We start from the raw sequence: 22,850 nt of genomic DNA, 5'->3' as shown, positions 1-22,850 counted from the left end.
CAGCCCGTAATGCCACAGTCACTTGTCAACACCCCTGTTTCTGTGACTGTGGATATACTCACAGGCTTCCCCGTTACATATATACCTTTGCGTGTTATACCGTGGTGAATATAAGTATAGTTTCAGAGTGATCCTGGCTAATTCCGTAAAACGGCGCTATGGAGGAATACGTGAATTTTACTAAAAGCGTTGGTGTTGCTCGCCTGGACACGCTACTATTTCCAAATCAAATGTATATAATAGGTATTATGTTTCATCATGAATGCATGAAAGGGGGGGGGGGGGGTCGTTTTTTGATGCTTTGATCGTCACCAACGGCATACGTTCTGGAGTACGTTACACATGGTTGTTGCGATCGATGTGAAATCATGGTTGGATCAAAGCAGGATTGATGTCATATAGTCCTTACCTTCACTAGGAGGTACCCCAAAAAGAATATTCCAATTGTCTGATTGCGATTTCCAGTATTGGTGTCCATCGTGTCGACAACATAATCCACCACAACACATGCATTGGGGGCATTGGGCGTGTTTCAATGCCATCAAGTGAACCGCTAGACTCGCTTGACCAAAAAAACTGCACCCGGAGTGAATTAAACGTAACACCGGGTGTGAAAAAAAGTTTCGAAGGGTGGGTGATACTGCCACCTATCAGGATGCGGCCGGTATTGCACTCTAGCGATCTCAGAGTGGTTCCCTATGGTAACCCAGAGGTCCGTGTGAGAGAAATTAATAAAAATATCGAATAAAAGAAATAACGATGAAAACCCGACTATACTCGGGTCTGGCGCTGAGCGGTTGGCGAGTTAACCCGACTTTCCTCGGGTCTGGCGCTGATTGAGTTAAGGGATACGCTCCCACTGCAGTGTATGGGTTATATAGCTACAATTATTTGTGCAGTGAGTGTTGCTTAAGATGATATCTGGTGGATTGTAGATGTTGTGCAACAAGGTTTAGCAGTCAGCTAGTTATCCTCCTTTGTTGGGCTGTGTACGACGGCAACACACACACACACACGCACACACACACACGCACACGCACACACACACACACGCACACACACACGCACGCACACACACACACGCAGACCAGTTACACTCTGTGGGGAGAAATTCACACTCGTTTTCCTAAAGGAAGGTATCCATTAGGGGGGGGGGATTGCTCCGAGGATTTCATTCAGCTCCCCTCGAACGTCCTTGTTAATCCTTGTCAATCTAAATGGTGTTAATACGGAGTTCTCCTTGACATTTTGTTGCTCCGTCCTCGGCGACGTGTCATGCGTTCCAAACATGCAGCCCGACAACATTATTCATTCAGTAGTTGTTTATTGGTATTCATTCGAATAGGTGTGTGACATAGGTGTGACATAGGTGTGAGATGTGGCATTGTGGGAGGGAGGGAGGGAGGGAGGGAGGGAGGGAGGGAGGGAGGGAGGGAGGGAGGGAGACTGAGTGCTGGAGAGTGACTGTACTACTGTAGTCTGTGTCACTTATCTGAATCCCTCAAACCAGCTGTAATGAAACCATGATGTTGGCAGCCAACTGTCTGCATATTATTATTCTTATTATTTCTGTGTAGTAGGCTACTGAAATGTTAAAGGCCCACTGACATGGTTTGTTCATGCATTCATTTGCATTTGTTTAGGGGTCAAAGGGCTGAAATGACAGTATGCATGTTATGCCATATTGCAGTCTGCATGCTATGACGCAGTCTGCATGCTATGACATATAGCCATTATCTACATAGATTTATGGTACATGTGAATAGACCATTGATGACTAAAGAATTCTAAAGAATTAGGGCAGTTCCAAAACAAAATGTATTCCAATTGGGTTGTTAAAGAGTTTTCCTCTCGGTGTCCTAAAGGAGGTTCGGCTGTGGTAATATACAGTAATATCATATTGTATAGCAGCCTATTGTTGTATGTTATTGTGTTGTATCATATTGCATAATGTCATATCTGTGTCCATGTGGGATGAACTCGTGCTTGCTTCGGATTGAAACTGTATTTCACCACGTCTTACCGTATCGTATTGTATTTTATCATATCACGTTGTCTCGTTTCATACCACATCGTATATATATCGCATATCGTATATCGTGCATATAGACCTCTCAGCTGCTTCCTCTCGTGTCTGTGTCCTGACCGTGTGTCTGTGTCTGCCTCCAGGTCAGGACGAGGATGGCCGGAGGGTGCTGGTGCTGAGCTACCCCCAGTACTGTCGCTACCGCTCGGTGCTGGCCCGGCTCCGGGAGCAGCCGTCCTCCCTGCTGACGGACCACACGGTGCTGGCACTGGGGGGCATCGCGGCGCTGGGCGGGAACACGTGGATCCTCTACTGCCGCGACACTTTCGAACACCCGGCCCTGATGCAGAACGAGAGCATCTGCGACGAGTTCGGTGAGCGTCGCTCCACTTCTCCACCTTTGATCCTTTTCCTCTATAATCTTTGGTATAGATGTATTTTTTCCCCTCCTCGTGAAATAATGCATATTTGACGTGTTTATTCCTCCTTAAATAATGAAGTGAAACAGAGGGATGTTATTCATTCTTTGGTGTCAAAGGTCACCATTCCTGCCTATACTTTGTCACGTTGGGAGCTCACCGATATGCATCCCATGCATGCATTATTTTTCAGGGGGGACTGTGAGTTAATTTTGAAACCCCGTTGTTATCAAACACATACGTTGCACAATCAACCCTGATCCCTCGTAGTGTGACAGTTCCACTACAAAACGCCGCAGCCCAGCATGACACTTGAACTCTTGCTCGTTAGATAAATGGGATTTGAAAAACAGCACTTAGCTGAAAACCCTAGGTAACAAACTTTTATGGTTTTCGTTTGAAGCATTCCATTACGTTGTTTCAGCATTATTGCTCTGGAGACTACCGGGATTCAGCACTTATGCCGCTATCTGATTGGCCCACTCACGCGCTGTATAATATCCGTCCATCTCAGAGACGTAACTGAATCTATTTGAAGTACAATTGCCCCTAAGGCTACCTATCATAAACAGCGGTGTCATATGGCAGATATAAGCAGTAATTCTTCACAAGTTCCCAGGCTAGAGGCCTCAGGCCCTTCAACATGGAAGAACAATAGGGCTTTGTTATACTATATACGGTATAGCCAATTGGCATATCTTTTAGGGGGGGGGGGGGGGGGGCAGAATTCCTTGGCAGTGCCCCCCCCCCTCACAATATCGTGACAGCGGGGCATGACTTCAGAGTCAACCGGCTGTTGGATTGAGAATTTCACCAGCCAACTTCATTCCGTCGCTGCCAAACGTCATTTTCAGTATAGAATACAGCGACAGAACGCCGGTTGGCCGCCTGCCACGTTGGCTAGTAGGAATGACAGATTTACTCGCCGCACGGCCAAAGATACTTCTGCATTCTGGAGGGTGGTGGTTAGTGTGTTCATTTCAAGCCCTGATTGGTGACAGTATAGGAATAGTGTTTGTCATGGCAAGCTGGCGAATATAGCGAAGCAGCGAAGTCACTTTCATACATTATCATCTGTGTGTCTGTACAGTGAACAATGGTGCACTGTTTATGATGGGTGAGACACTCTGAGCTATGTTGAGTGTCAAGCCCCCCGGCTTGAGCTGTTAGTTAATAACAACAGTAACAGTAATTCACGTTGCTTGTAGAAATGCAAGGGGAACTACATGAAAACCCTTAATTTGTGGGTTGCAGTTGTATCTATTCCTGCATGTATCCTCTAACTCCCCTCCCCCCTCCTGTGCGTGCCCCGGAATCCCAGGTGGATTTTAGCCACCTTAGTTAAAGGGAGTAGGCTTTGGAATCAATGCTATTTTCATTTAGTTAATTGTAGCGTTTGAGTTGGAATTCAAGCAATGCAAGAATTGATAATTGTCCTTTCAATTGCTATTAGGTCTAATTGAATTTAATTCGACAAAATGTGGCACCTCCTTCGGTCGTGAACTTGTAAATCTCCTTGTGCAGCAGCACAAGTGACCGTTGTTGTAATACCTGAACCAGTCACGCCTTTAAAGAGAATCCTGTGGTAGAAACAAGTCTGTCTTGCCATTCACAATACTTACATTGTACCCACACAACATATTCACCCTGAGCATGGAACAAAACAATGGAATAGTGTGATTCATCTGTTTTCTTTCTTTTTTTGTTTCCTTTCCTCTGTAGCTCAGTAGTGTAAAAAAAAAAAAAAACGCACCAATTCCACATTTCACAGTAATGATCTCCTCTGGTCAAAAAGTCATTGTTTTTCCTTTTTCCTGTAAATTTGCCAGAAAGTAATTGCGTCGTAAGAGAGCAACAGAGGTGAGAGCAGGAGGGAAAACGTATATTTTTTTCCCCTTTTTTTTTTGTACTTGGCAGTAGGAAAATAAGTTATGAATAGTAACTGTTAACATCCTGTGGGTTGCCGGTTGCTCATTCAGTTGGCTCAATAATGTCATTCCACCATGAGCCACATTTAAGCTAAAGGTTTATTCTCAGAGCCCGGGGGGAATTCTAAGTTGTTTTTGTTTTACTAAAGGCAACCGGCTTTTCTAATGCTCTTCACTTGAAGGTTTACCAGGTCAGAAGAGTTTATTTATTTCCCTTCTTTCACTTCTGCGTGAACCGCTGCTAGGTGATTGATTTGTTTCACAACAACAGAGGAGGTCAATAATTGCCATTGCTCTGTGAAGTAAACTAATGGAGGTCTTTTTTTTTTTACACAGGCACTCATGCACACGCGCACACACACACACACACACACACACACACACACACACACACACACACACACACACACACACACTCACACACTCTCACACACTCTTGCACACACGCAGCTGCTGACTGTGTAAACCTCTCTCTCCCTCCCCGAGGAGAGTCCTCTTGTAATGAAATACCATAATTACACATAACTTAAAAAAAATAACTTATTAAATTCACCTTTATTTGGTTCTATGGTACCAGTGTGCTGGATGAACAGCCAAGGAACAATAAGTGGCAGTAAAAAGAAAAAAGAAATCATAAAACGTGACCTGGGGAGCCATTTTAAGCCGTTTTTTTCCCTTCTTTTCTTTCCATGCTTTTTCCTCCATGCTAATTCTGACCTTTCGCATGCATCCAAATCTGCCGCGGCAGCTGTAATAGCCGTCCACTTGTCTCTGCTAATTCATGAAAGTGTGTCAGGCTACCTCAGGGGGTAGAGGAGAGGAAAGGAGAGAAGAGAGAGAGAGGGAGAAGGGGGGGGGTCACAAAAAAGTGCCATTGCAGAGTTTCTGCGAGCCCCGTAGGTACAGTAGTAGCGTGCGATTGGAATGCGGCCATCAGCGGGAGAGAGCCCTGAGGGGGACCGTGGCTGTGGGCCTCGTTCCATTTCTCAAACCCCGCTGGCCTTGTTTTGATTTCAGCGGCACTTTACCACGTCAAAGGCCTGCTGGATGTTCTCTTATCGGTTGACAGTATGTCGTACGGGTTTATATTGATGTCTAGATTTCCCCACAACATGATCACAACGGGATAATGTTTTTGTATTTCTATCAAGTTAATCTGTGGTCTACTCTTTATGCTGCTTTTATGTCTGATGGGAGACCAGCACATATAGTCTCACCAGCGCATAGCCTCACCCACGCATTGCCTCACCAGCGCATAGCCTCACCAGCGCATAGCCTCACCAGCGCATAGCCTCACCCACGCATAGCCTCACCAGCGCATAGCCTCACCCGCGCATAGCCTCACTCATGTCACTGCTTTGGCAATGGGGGATCATAATGCTGCTTCTGCTTATTCTGATCACATCAGTATTTACTAGGAGTATAATGGGGTCCTTACCTGAGACACACCATACATCCCCAAATGTTGTCTGGCTGTTTGCGTTTCTGGTGTGGGCAAACACAGACTGCGTTTACATGCTTAACACTTTCAGTGCCAAAAACGACTTAAGTCGTTTCTGGGCCCCGACCGGTGAGTGCCAAAAACGACTTAAGTCGTTTCTGTGTCGTTTTTTCTTTTTTCGATATTTTTATTCATTATCCACCCAGGGAGCCTGTTGTTACCATAGGGAATGAGTCTGAGGTCGCCAAAGTGCAATACCGGCCGCATCCAGCTAGATGGCGGTATCGAGCACTCTTTGAAACCTTGTATCTTGGCCTGTGCGTCGATCTAATGGGTCCGGGTAATTCTTTTTTGTTGCTCAAGCTGAGCGGTTATAGCGGTCGGATTGAGAAGAATCAAATGCTCCCGACGCATGATGTGTGGTGGATTATGTTGGTGACACGATGGACATCAATACTTGGAATCGTGATCAGATAATTGGAATATTCTTTTTGGTGTACATCCTAGTCAAGGTAAGGGCTATATGATATCAATCTTGCGTTGATCCAAGCATCCCCCCCCCTTTCATGCATTCATGATGAAACATAATACCTATGCTATGATATAGATTTGATTTGAGAATAATAGCGGGTCGCGGCGGCTGATTGGCGCAGTGGGCAAGGCGCTCGCCTGGGTTTGAGCCCAGCTCTCTGCGTTGCTACCGGCTGGCCGGTCGTTCATACTAACACAATTGCCAAGTGTTAGAGGGTGGGAAAGCCGGTGGGTGGGGATTTGACGTTGTGGACAGCGACTCCTACAGGTCGGTTTGGTGACGCCGGTGCGACGGAAGCAGGAAGTTACGGGGGCAGCGTGAGCCTCCCACTCTCGCCACTGAGAGTTCGAGCTGCTGCGGTGAAAAGATGCGACAGGCTGCCTCTTCGTGTAGCGGAGGGGACATGTGATGCAAGGCTTCTGTCCTCACTACAACAACCGACCTGTGGGAGGCATAGTCTAGCAACGTTCAAGACAGGGGAGGGAGGAATTGGATATACGAAATTGGGATGGGAGAAAAATAGAAAATGGGGAGAAAAAGTGGATTAAAAAAAAAGAATAATAGCAGGTCCAGGCAAGAAACGGCAACGGTTATAGTATAATACAGGAATAAGGCTATTCCTCAGCATTTCAGGAATGACCCCAGACAGATCTAAAAACATACTTATATTCACCACGGTATAACGCGCAAATGTATGCATGGAAAAATTATCTCTTTTTTGCATCTTGACCAGAAGAAATCTCGCTGTATGTGTATGAATGAACAGAATATTGTGGATATTCAGTCATGGAAACGCTGACCACGGAAATTAACACTGACTGCATTAGGTGCATACCTGCCTGGCTATATATATGTATAATGTGTATAGTAGTATATATAGTATTTTGCAAGGGAAATAGGATGAGAATAGATGGAATTTGGAATGAAAGCTTCACTATGCCGTTTCTATTTATTGTTTTTATACGAGAAATTATATCAAAAGGACATCACATCACAGTGTGATTCTATATTTTGGCAAAACAATTATTCTCAGATATCATGCTTTGATATTTCCACCACATCATCCGGCCCTGACAGCAATACTTTGAGTGGATAAGTTGTTTGGAATGTACTGTGACAGAGGAGAGAGTTCATTGCAGCGATATTGTCAAATATTACACACATCCTTTTGGCAGGGGAGTATGCAGTAAGTACACACACAGCTCGCCAGCAACACAAACACTTGTTAGCTTAATTTACATGTGTTCTAGGCCATTTCGCCAGGTATACATTTAACAGCACTTACCTCATTTCCTATGTACGATTCCAGGGGACAGGTGAGCAAACATTGGAAATACTTTCGTTAATGTGTAAATTATTCGACATACCTCTCCTGACAGCCAGTCACTTGGGGCGTATGGCTGTGGGATAATATTATGACCAATGTTTTTTCTTCTTCTTTCTTTCTTTCTTTCTTTCTTTCTTTCTTTCTGCCTCTCCTGCCATATTGAGGTAACGCTGACCTTCCCTTACAACCCCCCACCCCCAAGCCCCCACCCCGCCCCTCCCCACTTAGAAACTTAACACCCCTGTGTGCTCATTGCTAAAATCAACAGTATTTTGAAAGCTGGTGAAGAAATCATGTTCAAGGCAAAGTAGCTGAGAGCTTCTCTCTCTCTCTCTCTCTCTCTCTCTCTCTCTCTCTCTCTCTCTCTCTCTCTCTCTCTCTCTCTCTCTCTCGCTCTCTCTCTCTCTCATTTGTCCTATTTTTTCACCCCCCCTCCCCGTGCTCAGCTCTCCTTGGAATAGGAAGCGTATATTTCAGGTGCAGCTAAGTGATTTGGTATTTGAAATATCTCTCTTGCTCAGAGGTCGTTTGATGTTTATTAAAAAGGAACTTTTTTTTCCAGTGGAATCCGTTGGAATCCTTTTTGTAATCCTCTGGGCTGAGTGAAGAGAGATTTATTACCTCAATATAGCACAAGTCTATTTTCTATTTTAATAATATTATGTGTGTGTGTGTGTGTGTGTGTGTGTGTGTGTGTGTGTGTGTGTGTGTGTGTGTGTGTGTGTGTGTGTGTGTGCGTGCGCGCGCTCGTCATGCGCTTATGTGTGTGGGTGTTTTTGTGTCTCTCTCTCTCTGTGTGTGTGTGTGTGTATGCGCTCGGTCATGCGCTTATGCGTGTGCATGTTTTTGTGTCTCTGTGTGTGTGTGTGTGTGTGTGTGTGTGTGTGTGTGTGTGTGTGTGTGTGTGTGTGTGTGTGTGTGTGTGTGTGTGTGTGTGTGTGTGTGTGTGTGTGTGTGTGTGTGTGTGTGTGTGTGTGTGTGTGTGTGTGTGTGTGTATGTGCACCTAAATGAGGTTAATGTAGCGAGTGGCGCGCTAGCGAGGCCAGGGTAAGAACATAATATAAACACTGTGATAAAGGGAGCGATTTCCCTTGTCTTCCCTCTGTCATTCCTCATCTCCTCACCGGCCCTGATATCCTTGGGGGGAGAGAGAGTGAGAGAGAGAGAGAAAGAGAGAGCGAGAGAGTGACAGAGAGACAGAGCTAGATAATGTGAATAAGTCATATGGAATGTGGTATAACAGAAAATGTCTCTTGATCATTCAGTCTTGTGATATTGTTGAATATTACTCCCTACAGGAAAAATGTTTTATTACTTTGGGTATTAGTTCCCAAGTGAAATGTCTGCCATTAAAAAAAAAAAAAAAAGAAATAATAAGAAAGAACAAGGACAGTGTCACAGATGCCAAGCATTCTCGTATATTGAACTGGTGTTCACACGCCTGTCTCTCTCCTCCAGATCACCAAAACACGACTCACGTCAGTAACCTAAACACATATCTAACGTAGCTACAGTATAAACACGGCTCAGTATGTCAGTAACGAACGTAGCCACAGTATAAACACGGCTCAGAATGTCAGTAACTTAAATACTTAATGCACAATCAAAGCGGCCGCGCCACGAAGATGAGTTACAGCATAACTCGGCGTAACGACTAAATACACAGGCCCTAGGTGAGCGAGAGGCGACTAGTGTTCAACCTAATGCTGTGTTCCGACCAGGAGCGTTCATACCAGGGCTGTGGTAACAACTTGTGTTGATGTTGTGTGGAAGTGTAATTGACGTTGACGTCAGCCTACTGCTTGGCTAAGTGTGAGTGAGGGAATGAATGACTGGAGGAGTGAGTGAGTGAGTGAGTGAGTGAGTGAGTGAGTGAGTGAGTGAGTGAGTGAGTGAGTGAGTGAGTGAGTGAGTGAGTGAGTGAGTGAGTGAGTGAGTGAGTGAGTGAGTGAGTGAGTGAGTGAGTGAGTGAGTGAGTGAGTGAGTGAGTGAGTGAGTGAGTGAGTGAGTGAGTGAGTGATTCATTATAGTGTAGAGAGGAATAACATGAGTAAGGATGTACTGACAGGGCTCCAGAGTGCAACCATTTTAGGCGCACTGTGCGACCGAATATCAGTTCAGTGTGACTTAATGTTTTCCCTTGTCGCACTGGTGCTCCCAGCTCCCAGCAGGTCTGCCTGTCTGTCTGTGTGTATTTGTGTGTGTGTGTAGTGTCTTCGTAAATAAAGTTTTCATTCAATCGCTATGTGCCTAAAGTCAAGACTCTATGCTGGAGTGAGGCGCAGACAGAAGTGAACATAAAATACCAGAGGGAGGTGAATGAATGAATGAAAACTTTATTAACAGATTGCAGAATGGGTACAATACAGTACGGCTCAATACACACAATTGTTAAGGGGATGCAGACCAGAGAAATACGTTTGTCTTTACATCAGGGTCCCCCATTTTCAATTCATAGTGACATTTATGACATACATGACATCATGACATTTATGGCATAGGGACATGACATACATGTATATAGTACTGTTACATTTGTGACATATATGATATGCAAATATACAGTACTGTTACCCATAGATCCTAACAGAGAATATATACATATGATGGGGAGGAGACTGTACATTAGGAGACTGTACACAAAGTGACGTCAGACTACACCTCCCTATTTAGGAGCAAATTGTTTGCATGATTAAAAACGATGGTTCGAACATCCGTTCGAAAAACCCTGGCGAATGTTCGAATCCCAAAAACAGGCTTGGGGACAGCTCTAACTGAATGTGTTAAAATAGACATAAAAAGTGAAGGATTGGACTTAATTTGGAGCTAATACAATGTAAAACAATCATTTACATAACATCTTAAGAAATTACTAATGTGTATGGGAAGTGACAAAAAAGGCAACACTAAAGGTAACGCTTAAAATGTATTATTGCAGCAGCGGCAAAAGGCGCGGTGAAAATGTTTGGGTGCACCTAAATTATGTGCTGGTGCACCTAAATGAAAAAGTTAGGCGCACTGGTGCAACCAATGTAAAAAGTTAGTCTGGAGCCCTAACTGAGACAAAATGTAGACGTAGTTAACAAGGTTTATTTAGCTTACAACCCAGGAGAATTGGCTTGAGAGAGCCGGCGAACCCCCTGGCCGGGGGGGTCTCATAACGGGCTCCTTGAGATGGGGGAAACCCCTGGCCGGGGGGGGGGGGGTCTCATAACGGGCTCCTTGAGACAGGGGCGAAACCCCTGGCCGGGGGGGGGGGGTCTCATAACGGGCTCCTTGAGACGGGCGAAACCCCTGGCCGGGGGGGGGGGGGTCTCATAACGGGCTCCTTGAGACGGGGGAAACGCCTGGCCGGGGGGTCTCATAACGGGCTCCTTGAGACGGGCGAAACCCCTGGCCGGGGGGGGGGGGGGGGTCTCATAACGGGCTCCTTGAGACGGGGGAAACGCCTGGCCGGGGGGTCTCATAACGGGCTCCTTGAGACGGGGGAAACCCCTGGCCGGTGGGGGTCTCCTTGAGACGTGGGAAACGCTGATCGTCATAGAAGATGGGTGTGTCCAGGGGAGAGAGAGACGATTGGATTGGAGGAGTCAAGGACGGGGTGGGGGGGGGAGGAGGAGGAGGGGGAAACATGGGTTGGGGGCTGGATAGGGTTGAAGGTGAGAGACAAAAGGATGGGGGAGGGGGGGGGGGGGGGGGTTGGAACATGACTGGGAGAGTCTGATTACATCAGAATGGTGCTGATGTAATAAACCAGCAATTACCACCCAAGATATGAATTAAAATACACGTTTTCTATGTTCTGTGAAAGTTCAATCAATTATTTGCAAACATGAGCCACTCTCTCCCATATAGCCAGAAAGTGGAGAAGTAAGCCTTTTAAGCCTGTGATGTCATCTGAGGTGCGTTTAGCTATATTGTTTGCTGTGAGCGTTTGCATAACCTCTGAACCCTTTCCTTAACCCAACGTTCGGTTTCGTTCAGTTCGATATCATATCTGGTATCATTTCATTACAGTGATCATTTTCGAGTTCACAGAAAGACCACAGCCCTTACAAAACATTAGGGCTGTACCGAATGTCATTTTTTTAACATTCGAAGCTTCTATTGAAGTATTTAAAAAATATATATATTTATTTAATTTTTTAAATATCCTCAAATTAAATCCTCAATTTGAATAAAGTGATTCATCTGATTTCTTTTATGAAATCAACTTTCTTTAATGAATATAACTCATCAGTTTCGTCAACATAACATAAATAATCCAATAAGGGCACGGTTGGTGCGAAAGTGATGGTGACCTCTTGATGGAGCGCCGAGTGCCAAGCGGATGCAGATAGGCAAAATCATTTATGATAAATGTTTTATTTACATTTTTATGACGAGTCATATACTATAATAGTATAATACTATAATATTAGTGTAGCCTAATCTTTATCTGCAACTGTGAAGAAAGACCCCATTGGTTTAAACAGAATGAATAGACACATAAAAAAATATATATAAAAAAAATTAAATAATAATAATAATTAATTTTTTTAATAAAAAAATAAAAAAATAAAATGTTGATTTAGAATTTGAATGTCAACATTATGAACGAAGCTTCAAACTATTCGGTACAGCCCTACAAAACATTATAGCTTACAGGGCGCTACTGTGTTTCGGGTTGTAGATGTATGTGTGTGGCCGTCATTTCTTTTGAGGAGAGAGTAGACCTACACCTTTTTTATGTATCTATCAAACACTACTGCAGAAAGGACCTCACTACGTCACGTGTCTCCTACAGTGGAGGACAACAGCTTAACCAGTTCCTTCACACGGACTGTAGTTCACGCTGCATGTTGTTCCCTATACGGCTACCCAGTTTTGTGGGATGGTGCACCTGCATCCGAAAGTGCGGGTCTGGTTGTATCAAGCTCTTAAAATCGCACAGAGCTTGGAAAGGATTAGCGGGAAACTCTACTGCAATGGACCGTTTTCTCACACGCCGGCCGTTTTGCTCTTATGTCTCACGCTCGGGTTGGGATTTCTTTCCAGCGCCGTGTGAATACGGTCAATTGCCGCCTCCTCCTTTCTTCTCCGCATAGCGAAATGGAAAGGAGATTGTGGAAGATAGGATGTTGGACGAGAGAGTTAGTTTGAGTGACAGGAGCGAGTGGAGACGTGGCCTGTGGGCTTCAGCCGTGGCCTAATAGCCCCTCTGGAGGCAGTCTGCTGGGCAGAGAGGTACTGCTCTGTGAGATGTATTGCATGTAGACAGGAATACTTTTGGATCATTCTTTTCCACTGTGTATGATAGCACAAATCAAATGAAAGGAAGAACAACACTTGATGATTTGTTTACCTTTAGACTAGGGATGCTCGATATTGGCTTTTTTACCGATACCGATATACCGATATTGTCCAACTCTTAATTTCCGATACCGATATCAACCGATATCAACCGATACCGATTATATGCAGGGTCCCCCCCCCCCCCCCCCAAAACTGAATAATTTCAGGTAATTAACATTACATATCTCTTGTTGTGGAATTAACACAACATTATGCATACTTTTGACAATAAATAAAATCAGAATTTGTTCTTACTTGCTTGCCTGGGTAAATAAAGGTTCTAGAAATGTAAAAAAAAAAAATCCACTTTTTCTCCCATTTTTCTATATTTTCTCCCATCCCAATTTCGTATCATCCAATTCAACCCTCCCCTGTCACGAACGCTGTTTCTTGCCTCCCACAAGCCGGCTGCAATGTGGACTAAGTCATACATAGCACAAGTCCCCTCCGGTACTTGAGGTAACAGCAGTCGCATCTTTTCACCTGCGCAGCTCGATCTCTCAGTGGCGAGGAGTAACGCGTGGGAGGCTCACGCTGCCCCCGACACTTCCTGATTCTACTGTGCAGGCGCACCAACCGACCTGTAGGAGTCGCTGTCCACAACGCCCGATCCCCACCCATCAGTTTCCCACCCCCTAATACGGCCAATGTGTATTAGTATGAACGACCAGCTAAACTGAAAGCAATGTGGAGCTTCGTGGCGAGCGCCTTGCCCACTACGCCACGTAACCGCAAAAAAAAAAAAATAATTAAAACCGATACAGATATTTTCCGATATCACATTTTACTGCCGATATCGGCCGATAATATCGGTAGGCCGATAATATCAGACATCCCTACTTTAGACTAATTATCTTACATTTCTTAAAAAACAGCAACTTGGTGCAGCCTTCTTTATGTGAGCAGACTAACTTGCTGTCAAAACCCCTCTTTTGCCTGGATGACTTCCTTGTCTTGCCCTGCACAAGTATGCTAATTCACGTAGTGGGGCATAGGGGCAACACAACAGTGGCTCAGGAGGTAGAGTGCTCGCCTGGTAATCAGAAGGTTCCCAGTTTGATTCCGGCTCTTCCCAGCAGCGTGTCAAAATGTCCTTGAGCGAGACACTTAACCCCCAGAAGGTCGGCACCTTGCATGGTTGCCTCTGCTGTTGGTGTGTGAATGAGTGGGTGAATGTGATTGAAAAGAAAAAGTGCTATATGAATGCATTCCATTTACCAGAGGTGGGTCATTGTTTTGCAAGTCACAAGTCAGTCTCAAGTCTGGTACTCAAGTCCCGAGTCAAGTCCCAAGTCAAGACAGGCAAGTCTGGAGTCAAGTCCCAAGTCAAGACTGACAAGACCCAAGTCGAGTCCCAAGTCCTAACCTTTGAGTTTCGAGTCCTAAACAAGTCATAATACGCGCTTCACCAAAACAATTCATTATCTAATTACTATAAATGTAATAATATTCAGAATCAGGGTTAGTCTTACAACTAGATACATTTGGGCAAGAGCTGCTTGAGAAAACCAGTTCAGGAGTATATTGAGAAAAAAAAGAATAAGGATCACCATATCCATTTTAAAGGTAGGATAACAATAAACCAATAGGCCAACAGCTTCTCAGTTACAGTGGGTGACAATATTGTCACAAGGAAAGATGAAATTACCTACCTGGGTTCCATCCTAGAGGCGAATCTTTCCTGTGACAATGGCATCCAATGTAATAAAAAAAAAGTCAACCAACGAACTCGATTCTTATACCGGATCTCCTCTCTGGTAAATAAGAATACCCTGAAGACTCTGGCAGGAGCACTCATTCAAGGGTACTACGACTATGCTTGCACCTCATGGTACCAAAGCACCTCAAAGGCTCTAAAAACAAGATTACAAACATCACAAAACAAACTGGTCAGACTACTACTTGACCTTACCCCTAGAACCCACCTCACCCCTGCCCACTTTGACAACTTAGGATGGCTTAGAGTAGACGACAGACAGCTATGCACTTCCTCTACAAAATGGCCGCAAAAAGCCTACAATTCCCATGGTTAAAAATTTCCATTTCCGTTTCCGTCTCGCAATAGACTTCAGAAAATCGAAAACGTATCTAATGGCACTTTTAACCTATTGCTAAACTAACGTATTGATGATAATATACATTCTACATGCTTTTGTGACATGTTAGTGATGTTAATACTTGAAAACGTTTGATAAAAAAATCAATCGCAACTTAAATGCAACACTCTGAAAAATATTGATTTATGACCAGATGTCATTTTTTGGGTCGGTACCGACCCCGTGGGGTGGAACAGGTTGTCAAAGTCTAATTGCAAGTCTTTTTTTATTTGGTCAAGTCAAGTCCAAAGTCATCAGATTCGTGACACAAGGTGCAATGCGGCGTCGTACTCACTCCATAGTTCCCTTACATTTCTCCTCCAGATGGGATAAAACCTTCCACACAGGTTGACAGGAGGCCAAGGACCTGAATTCTCAAATAGCTCCACTCGCTTTCAGAGTGAAATACAAATACTTGTGACGATTTAAGAGTCCAGTCACAGCCGCAGCGAAATTTGATGTGGCAAATTGTCCGTTATGGTTTATAAACAGAGATGTCCCGGTGGTTGACTGAGTGAATGGTGAGTGAGTGAGTGAGTGAGTGAGTGAGTGAGTGAGTGAGTGAGTGAGTGAGTGAGTGAGTGAGTGAGTGAGTGAGTGAGTGAGTGAGTGAGTGAGTGAGTGAGTGAGTGAGTGAGTGAGTGAGTGAGTGAGTGAGTGAGTGGGTGAGTGAGTGAGAGAGACAGTGAGTGAGTGGTGAGTGAGTGAGTGAGTGAGTGAGTGAGTGAGTGAGTGAGTGAGTGAGTGAGTGAGTGAGTGAGTGAGTGAGTGAGTGAGTGAGTGAGTGAGTGAGTGAGTGAGTGAGTGAGTGAGTGAGTGAGTGAGTGAGAGTGAGTGAGTGTGAGCAACACAGTGACTCCAGGGTAGAAGGATATATACTGCAGGGGAACAGCAGCCACTTGCAGGCGTTTCGGCACAAAGGCACCTCTGTGAGTCCCTTCTGGTTGGCCGATAGACTGATGTGGCTAACGTCACAGAGGCCGTTTGGAGAAAAAAGGCGTCAAGCCAAAAAAACGAAAATAAAAAGGAGAGCAGAAAAAAGTTGGAACAAGCGGTAAAGTAATAGTAGTTCTCCGTCTCTAGGTGCTCCGTTGGCGAGGATCTCACTTTGGCAAAACACTGCCTCTCCTAACTGTTTGCTAATGTTTACAAACGTTCAATCCCGAACATAAACAAACAGAGTTTTCCCCCCAGAAATGTTTGTGAACGTAATGCCTTGTCGAACGCAGCTCAGGTCTGGGAGATAATGGGAGATTCTGCAGAAGTTTTATTTGAGTTTGTGTTCCCAAATGAGCTCTATTTTATAGTAATGTTCTCAGTTCTGAAACACAACTCCAGCTGTATATACACACAGAGCATTCCCCATGCTCTCACTGTCATATTCCTATTTCTCGATTATCTGTCTGTAGAGCCGTTCCAGACTTCATACTGTACCTGTCTAGTTTCTGTCTGTTTCTTGGATTTGGAAGATTGTTAGTTGATGTTCACACATATATATTTGTTGGTCTGTCCATAATACATTTATTAATTCCTAAATGTGGCGGTATTCCCCTTTAAAAAGGGGCACTTCACCAAAACAACAATGGCCCTTACACAGTACTGTATATTTGTAATGTCTTGTATGTCATAAATGTCCTGATTAATTGAAAATGGAGGACCCTGATGTAAACAAGACAAACGTTTTTTTTCTGGTCTGCATCCTCGTAGCAGTTGTTTGTATTGAACCGTACTGTATTGTACCCATTCTGCAATCTGTTAATAAAGTTTTCAATCAATCAATTAATGGTTCAGTCACTCCTGTAGTATGAGACACCCGTTGGTTCAATCAGTCACACTCCTGCAGTATGAGACACCCGTTGGTTCGTGTGTCCGAATATTGGCCTGCACTTCTGTCTTCAAGAAATATGGTCAGCTTATGAGCTGATACGATAAACCTGCCCAATAGTAGTCAATTCTAGACAGCCAATTAAGCTTCATTTCTTCATTGGATGTTTTTTTCTGACATGGCTATATGTTCCGTGTTCAGGTATAGGACTTTTATTCACCTCAACCCAGTCGATGACAATTGAATGGAAACACGGCTAATGTTTCATCCAAAGTGTTTTTTCAGATATTTGTAACCATATCTCATTCTGTACATGCAATAATATGCGTAGGTGACTGGTAGTGTTGAAATCATGCAACATAAGTATGTTGAGTGTATTGAATGTCCAAATAAATGTATGATGCAATGCGTTCCCTAAACCTGAACTACTCTCTCTCTCTCCTCTCTCTCTCTCTCTCTCTCTCTCTCTCTCTCTCTCTCTCTCTCTCTCTCTCTCTCTCTCATCAAACATAAAAACAAGATTATATGAAATATGCACATGGGCCTATATTGTCCCGGTACTGGCTTGTCTGTTAATGTAATTGGCAAATCGCTCGCTAAGCACCCCCCCCCCCCCCCCCCCCCATCTCCTGCTCCGAATTGTGTTAGCCATCGGCCCATGCATTTTTCATCGGCCATATGTCACTGTGCATAGAGGGGGAAGGATAGATGGGGGATTTAGAGGGGAAAGAGAGGACATGTTGTTGAGCCGCAAGAGTCACATTTCATAGAGGGAGCGCGTTTGTACCGTTCGGGGGGCCGTTACGTCAAAGATAAATGGAACATGTGTTTGTTAAGGACACCTCGTATAGTCACGTCCTTTGATGGCCTAAAAAAATTTCTTGTGTTTAATCTGAACCAAAAATACATAAATAAATGAATAAACCCCGGGGTTATGTTTAGTGTCTCTACTGCCTTTTACGGACCTCATCAAAAAGCGGGGGGCCCTCTGATCGTCCATTGTGTACTGTATATTATACTGCAATGTAAATAGCGTCGGATAAATGGCGTACGTGTAGAACGTTGTTGTGTACAGTATAGGGTACATGTGACAACAGTGTGTTTGTGTGGAGCCGCGGCTCCCCCGGTATCACCGCAATTAGCGCGGCGTGTGGCCCGCGGAGCGAGGCATGATCCTTCCTTATTATCCCTGTTATGTCATCTGCAGCAACACACAAACACACGCCGCCGCCCAGATAGTCCGTCACATACTGCTAATTTCTTCATATTTTTTTAGTAAACAGTCCAAAAGTGATAAATAAGCATCTGGCCACAGGCAGGGAGCTCGTCGGGAGGTCGGGATCATTTATTTACAGCAGGATAAAGTGGAGCTGATCTACAGGGACGCCTTGACATTTTGGAGTTTTTTAGTCGCTTGTTTTTTCCTGTACCGGGCCAGGGAGGGTAAATGGAGGAGACGTCACCTTCCGTCAGATTGTGTCATATCATTGGGGTATGACTAGTGATGCACGATATATCGGCTGCCGATATAATATCGGCCGATATGGCAGTTTTTTTACACATCGGTATCGGTCCGATATCAAGATAGGGCCGATATGGGCCGTATTAAATAAAAAAATATATATATATATATAATTTTTTTTTAAATCTTTTTCTTTTTACATGTTTTGGCCTTAAATAGTTTCAAAATATCTGTCATTTCTGAAAATAAGTTACAAAAGTAAAAAAAAAAATGCGTTTTGGAAAATAGCTCTTTATTTGATTATCATAGAAAAGTGTTTTCTATACAGAGATATCGACATCGGTAAATATCGGTATCGGCCAGAACAGCAATATTAATATCGGTTATCGGTATCGGCCACAATTTTCACATCGGTGCATCACTAGGTATGACACGCATGCAGTTACAAGATATTATGTCCACGTTTTCCATTCAATTTGGTCCCCAAAGCCCAACACTCCACCGGTGCAATCTGAGCATGTGCTGTACAACCATCTCCTATTGGGTGGCTTACTGGTGAGCCAATATATTAGCCTTGTACCAGGCAATTGTCGCGATGTGGGGCACATTCTTCAGTACCGGGTGAGAGCCGTCTCTAGACTTTTGGGGGTCCTAGGTAAAACATTACTCAGGGGCCACTTCAACGTTACGTTTGACATGATGATTGATGTTTTGAGGGGCCCTCTGATTGGCTGACTGACCTCCCTTTGATCAATTCATTAACTAACATGGCCTTAATTAAATAATCCCACTGTTAATTCGGCTGAGATATACTTCTGATTGGTCGGGAGTCCTATTAAGGAAGGCAGGGCCCTAAGTGCTATAGTGGGCAGGACGGCTCTGGGTACTGTCACTCAAGTTGGGCTAATTAAAATATGTCTGGTTAGCATTTTTTGCATTCCTCATGGAAACCAATGTATACTACCGCTAGCTCATAGATATAGTACTATATCAAATGTTATATTTTTTCAGTTATGTTATCAGTGCGTATTTTGACAAGGAGGCAGAGTTTTGCCCCAGCCAAGGAGAGGCGCCAGGGTAGCGGTGCTTAACTACTGAATAAAAGATGTTAGACGCAATAATGTCTGGTTGCTGCGTGGCCTGTTGTCAAAATGTATGTGTTACAGCAGCGGTTCTCAAACTACGGGTCGCGACCCAAAGTGAGGTTGTGGGTAGGTGACAGTGAGTATTTACTTGCCCATTGTGGTTACTTTATTGTATGAAGGTGCTGTGTTATTGTGAAGGTGTTATTGAGATTATTGACTAATTAGCTGGGCAGGTGGCATAGGAGGCGGGGCTCAGATGATCTCGGGCACAGCCTATTTGTATGTGTGTCACAGGTGCGCAGCGGGAGGGAATTGGGGAACCGTCACAGGGAAGCCACACAGTTTTTCAACCGTGCGTGTTTTGTTTGTTTTCAGTTGTTTTGAGTTATTTTCAGGTTTATTTTGCAACACAAGTCATTTGTTTAAGTTACAGTTTAAACACTGAGTTTATGTTATGCTTTGCTTTTTCCACCCTGCAAGCGAAAATAAAACCTTTTGAATGCACTCAACGAGAAGACCTGATTACTATCAACAAGCACCACGCGTTGGAAAGAGCTTCGTACCATATTCCCTCACTGGCATCTTTTTGTTGTTTGGTTGCCCTTATTATAATATATATATATATATTCTTTTTATGTTCTGGCAACATATTTTGAAAATACGTTGAAAATACGCAATACATTAAGTCTGGGGTCGCCAAAAAAAAAATCTAAATAAAATGAGGTCATGGTACAGTAAATGTGGGAAAATTATTTTGCACATTTCCCATGATATATACACATTCCCCCTCGGGTCGGTAAATGTCAGATTTTTTAGGCCAGTGATCTGTTAATAAGGCTCTAATACACTTGATGTCCTAATGTGATACAATTCTCCACATCATTTTACGCATGCTTGTTTATAAACCTCCTAACCCCTACCTTAACCCTAACCTCCCTGGAGACGTCCAACCCTAGCCTGAAATAGAGATGGTATATATCCTCATTTGTTTCAGTTATTCATCAAACACTAGAGTGAGTGGGCGGCTAAGTGGCGCAGTGGGCAAGGAGCTCGTGACTAACGCAGGAGACGCTGGGTTCGAGCCCAGCTCTCGGCGTTGCTACTGGTTTGGCCGGTCGTTCATACTAACACAATTGGCAAGTGTTAGAGGTTGGGAAAGCCGGTGGGTGGGGATTGGACGTTGTGGACAGCGACTCCTACAGGTCGGTTTGGTGACGCCGGTGCGGCGGAAGCAGGAAGTAGCGGGGGCAGCGTGAGCCTCCCACGCGTTACTCCTCGCCGCTGAGAATTCGAGCTGCTGCGGTGAAAAGATGCGACAGGCTGCCTCCTCGTGTACCGGGGGGGACACGTGATGCAAGGCTTCTGTCCTCACTACAGCCGACCAGTGGGAGGCATAGTCTAGCAACGTTCAAGACAGGGGAGGGAAGAATTGGATAATACGAAATTGGGATGGGAGAAAAATAGAAAATGGGGAGAAAAAGTGGATAAAAAATAAATAAAAACAGTACCTATGTATTGCAAAGGAAATATTTGATGATACAAAAATAGGTCCCATGGGTATGACATCATCGGTGAGGGTGTGGCACCCCACTTAATGCAACTCTAGAAACATAATGGCAGGTTACCTGCACAACACCCACCATGTCATACACAGGAGGCAATGCAAAGGATCCTTGTGCCGCTGTTTTCCTCTCACATTTATCCCCCTGACAGGATCATCTACATTGTTAGACATTGTCCCAGAACATTTGCAAAATCCCCATATTTACGTAACATATATATTAACACATTTACCATATAACATATTAACACATTTACCATAAACATATATATGAACACATTTACCGTAAGATATATAATAACACTTTTACCGTAACATATATATGAACACATTTACCGTAACATATATATTAACACATTTACCATAACATATTAACACATTTACCATAACATATATATGAACACATTTACCATAACATATTAACACATTTACCATAACATATATATTAACACATTTACCGTAAGATATATAATAACACTTTTACCGTAACATATATATGAACACATTTACCGTAACATATATTAACACATTTACCGTAACATTAACACATTTAAAGTAACATATATATATTAACACATTTACCGTAACATATATATTATAATCAGGCCATTTGCTAATGTCTCCCACTCATTCATCTGGAAGCTGGTCAACATGTTTAGGTATAGTCCAGATCTGTGGAGGTTAATGCCCTCACATAGTTTTAAACTATTACAATCCACTGTCTTTCTCTGCTGCCAGTGTGTGGACAAAACAATGTTTGTCATCATTGTTTACAAACCGTAAAAGGGTCTGTAAGCCATTTTTAGACTAAGTCCAAGGTCAAATCTGGAAACGGTTTCCCGTAATGTTACAAGTTCCTGGCAAAAGATCAACAGATGCAAACTCTTACAATGACTCGCTCCTTTCACCCTTTTGATTCACAATGACCTAGATTAGAACAGATGTGTCCTGAGGGCGGTTAGGTGGCCGAGCGGAGATTGCGTTCGTCACCAGCCCCGGAGCTGTGAGCTGGATTCGCCTGTTCGAATCCAGCTCACAGCTCCGGGGTTGTCACCAGCTTGGCTGGCCGTCTGCACTAATACAATTGGCTGTATTAGAGGGTGGGAGAAGCTGGCGGGGTGGGTCCGGGTCGTTGTAAACAGCGACTCCTACAGTTCGGTCGGGGCGCCTGCTAAGCGCGGATTGGACTTGAGGGGGATAGTGTGGTCCTCCCACACGCTACGCCCTCTCAATGAGAATCCGCGCTGCCAGGTGAAAAGAAGCTGTGATTGGCTGGACGTGTGTCGGAGGAAGCACGTGGTAGCCTCCACTCTCCCAGATGATCTGACTGTGGGGGGTAAGTGCGCAGCGACCAGGAAGGGACTGGGAATTGGCATACGACTAACATTGGGATGGGAGAAAATCGGAGGAAAAAAATGGAGGGAAAAAAAAAAAAAAAAAAAAAAAAAAAAAAGAACAGATGTGTCCTTCAGTTATTGGTGTAAAGTTGTGGAATTCTCTCCATAGCGAGCTTAAGGGATGTAAGTGTTTATCAATTCAAAAAAAATTATAAAAAAAAAATTTAGTCAGTATGAAAATCAAATGTGATCTGAATAGTGAGATTTTTTTTTCTTTTTCTTTCTTTTATTCTTTATTCTTTATTATTATTATTATTATTATTATTAAATAGTTTTCTTGTTTAACTGTGGATTGTATGTTTCTTGTATAATGGTATAAATTATTATTTGTGTAAATTAGGTTGTACGCCGACCATTAAGTAAATACTTGTTTAGTTTAGGAATAAGGGGCAGGTAACTATAAGATTTATTCTTCT

The 22,850-nt window shown here is 43.8% G+C and overlaps 1 protein-coding gene across 1 annotated transcript in view; it reads left to right on the top strand.

Annotated features, from left to right (window-relative positions):
* arid5b (AT-rich interaction domain 5B) overlaps positions 1-22,850 on the top strand; it is a gene marked incomplete at its 5' end in the record, with an annotated part of 176,828 nt that overhangs the window by 66,192 nt on the left and 87,786 nt on the right. The window contains 1 exon segment of the mRNA XM_084321299.1: positions 2,170-2,400. Coding sequence (XP_084177425.1) covers positions 2,170-2,400 — 231 coding nt within the window.

Source organism: Notolepis coatsorum, assembly GCF_963971535.1.
Source record: "Notolepis coatsorum genome assembly, chromosome: 9".
NCBI lineage: Eukaryota > Metazoa > Chordata > Actinopteri > Aulopiformes > Paralepididae > Notolepis > Notolepis coatsorum.
This window is presented reverse-complemented; position numbering and strand designations above follow the sequence as displayed.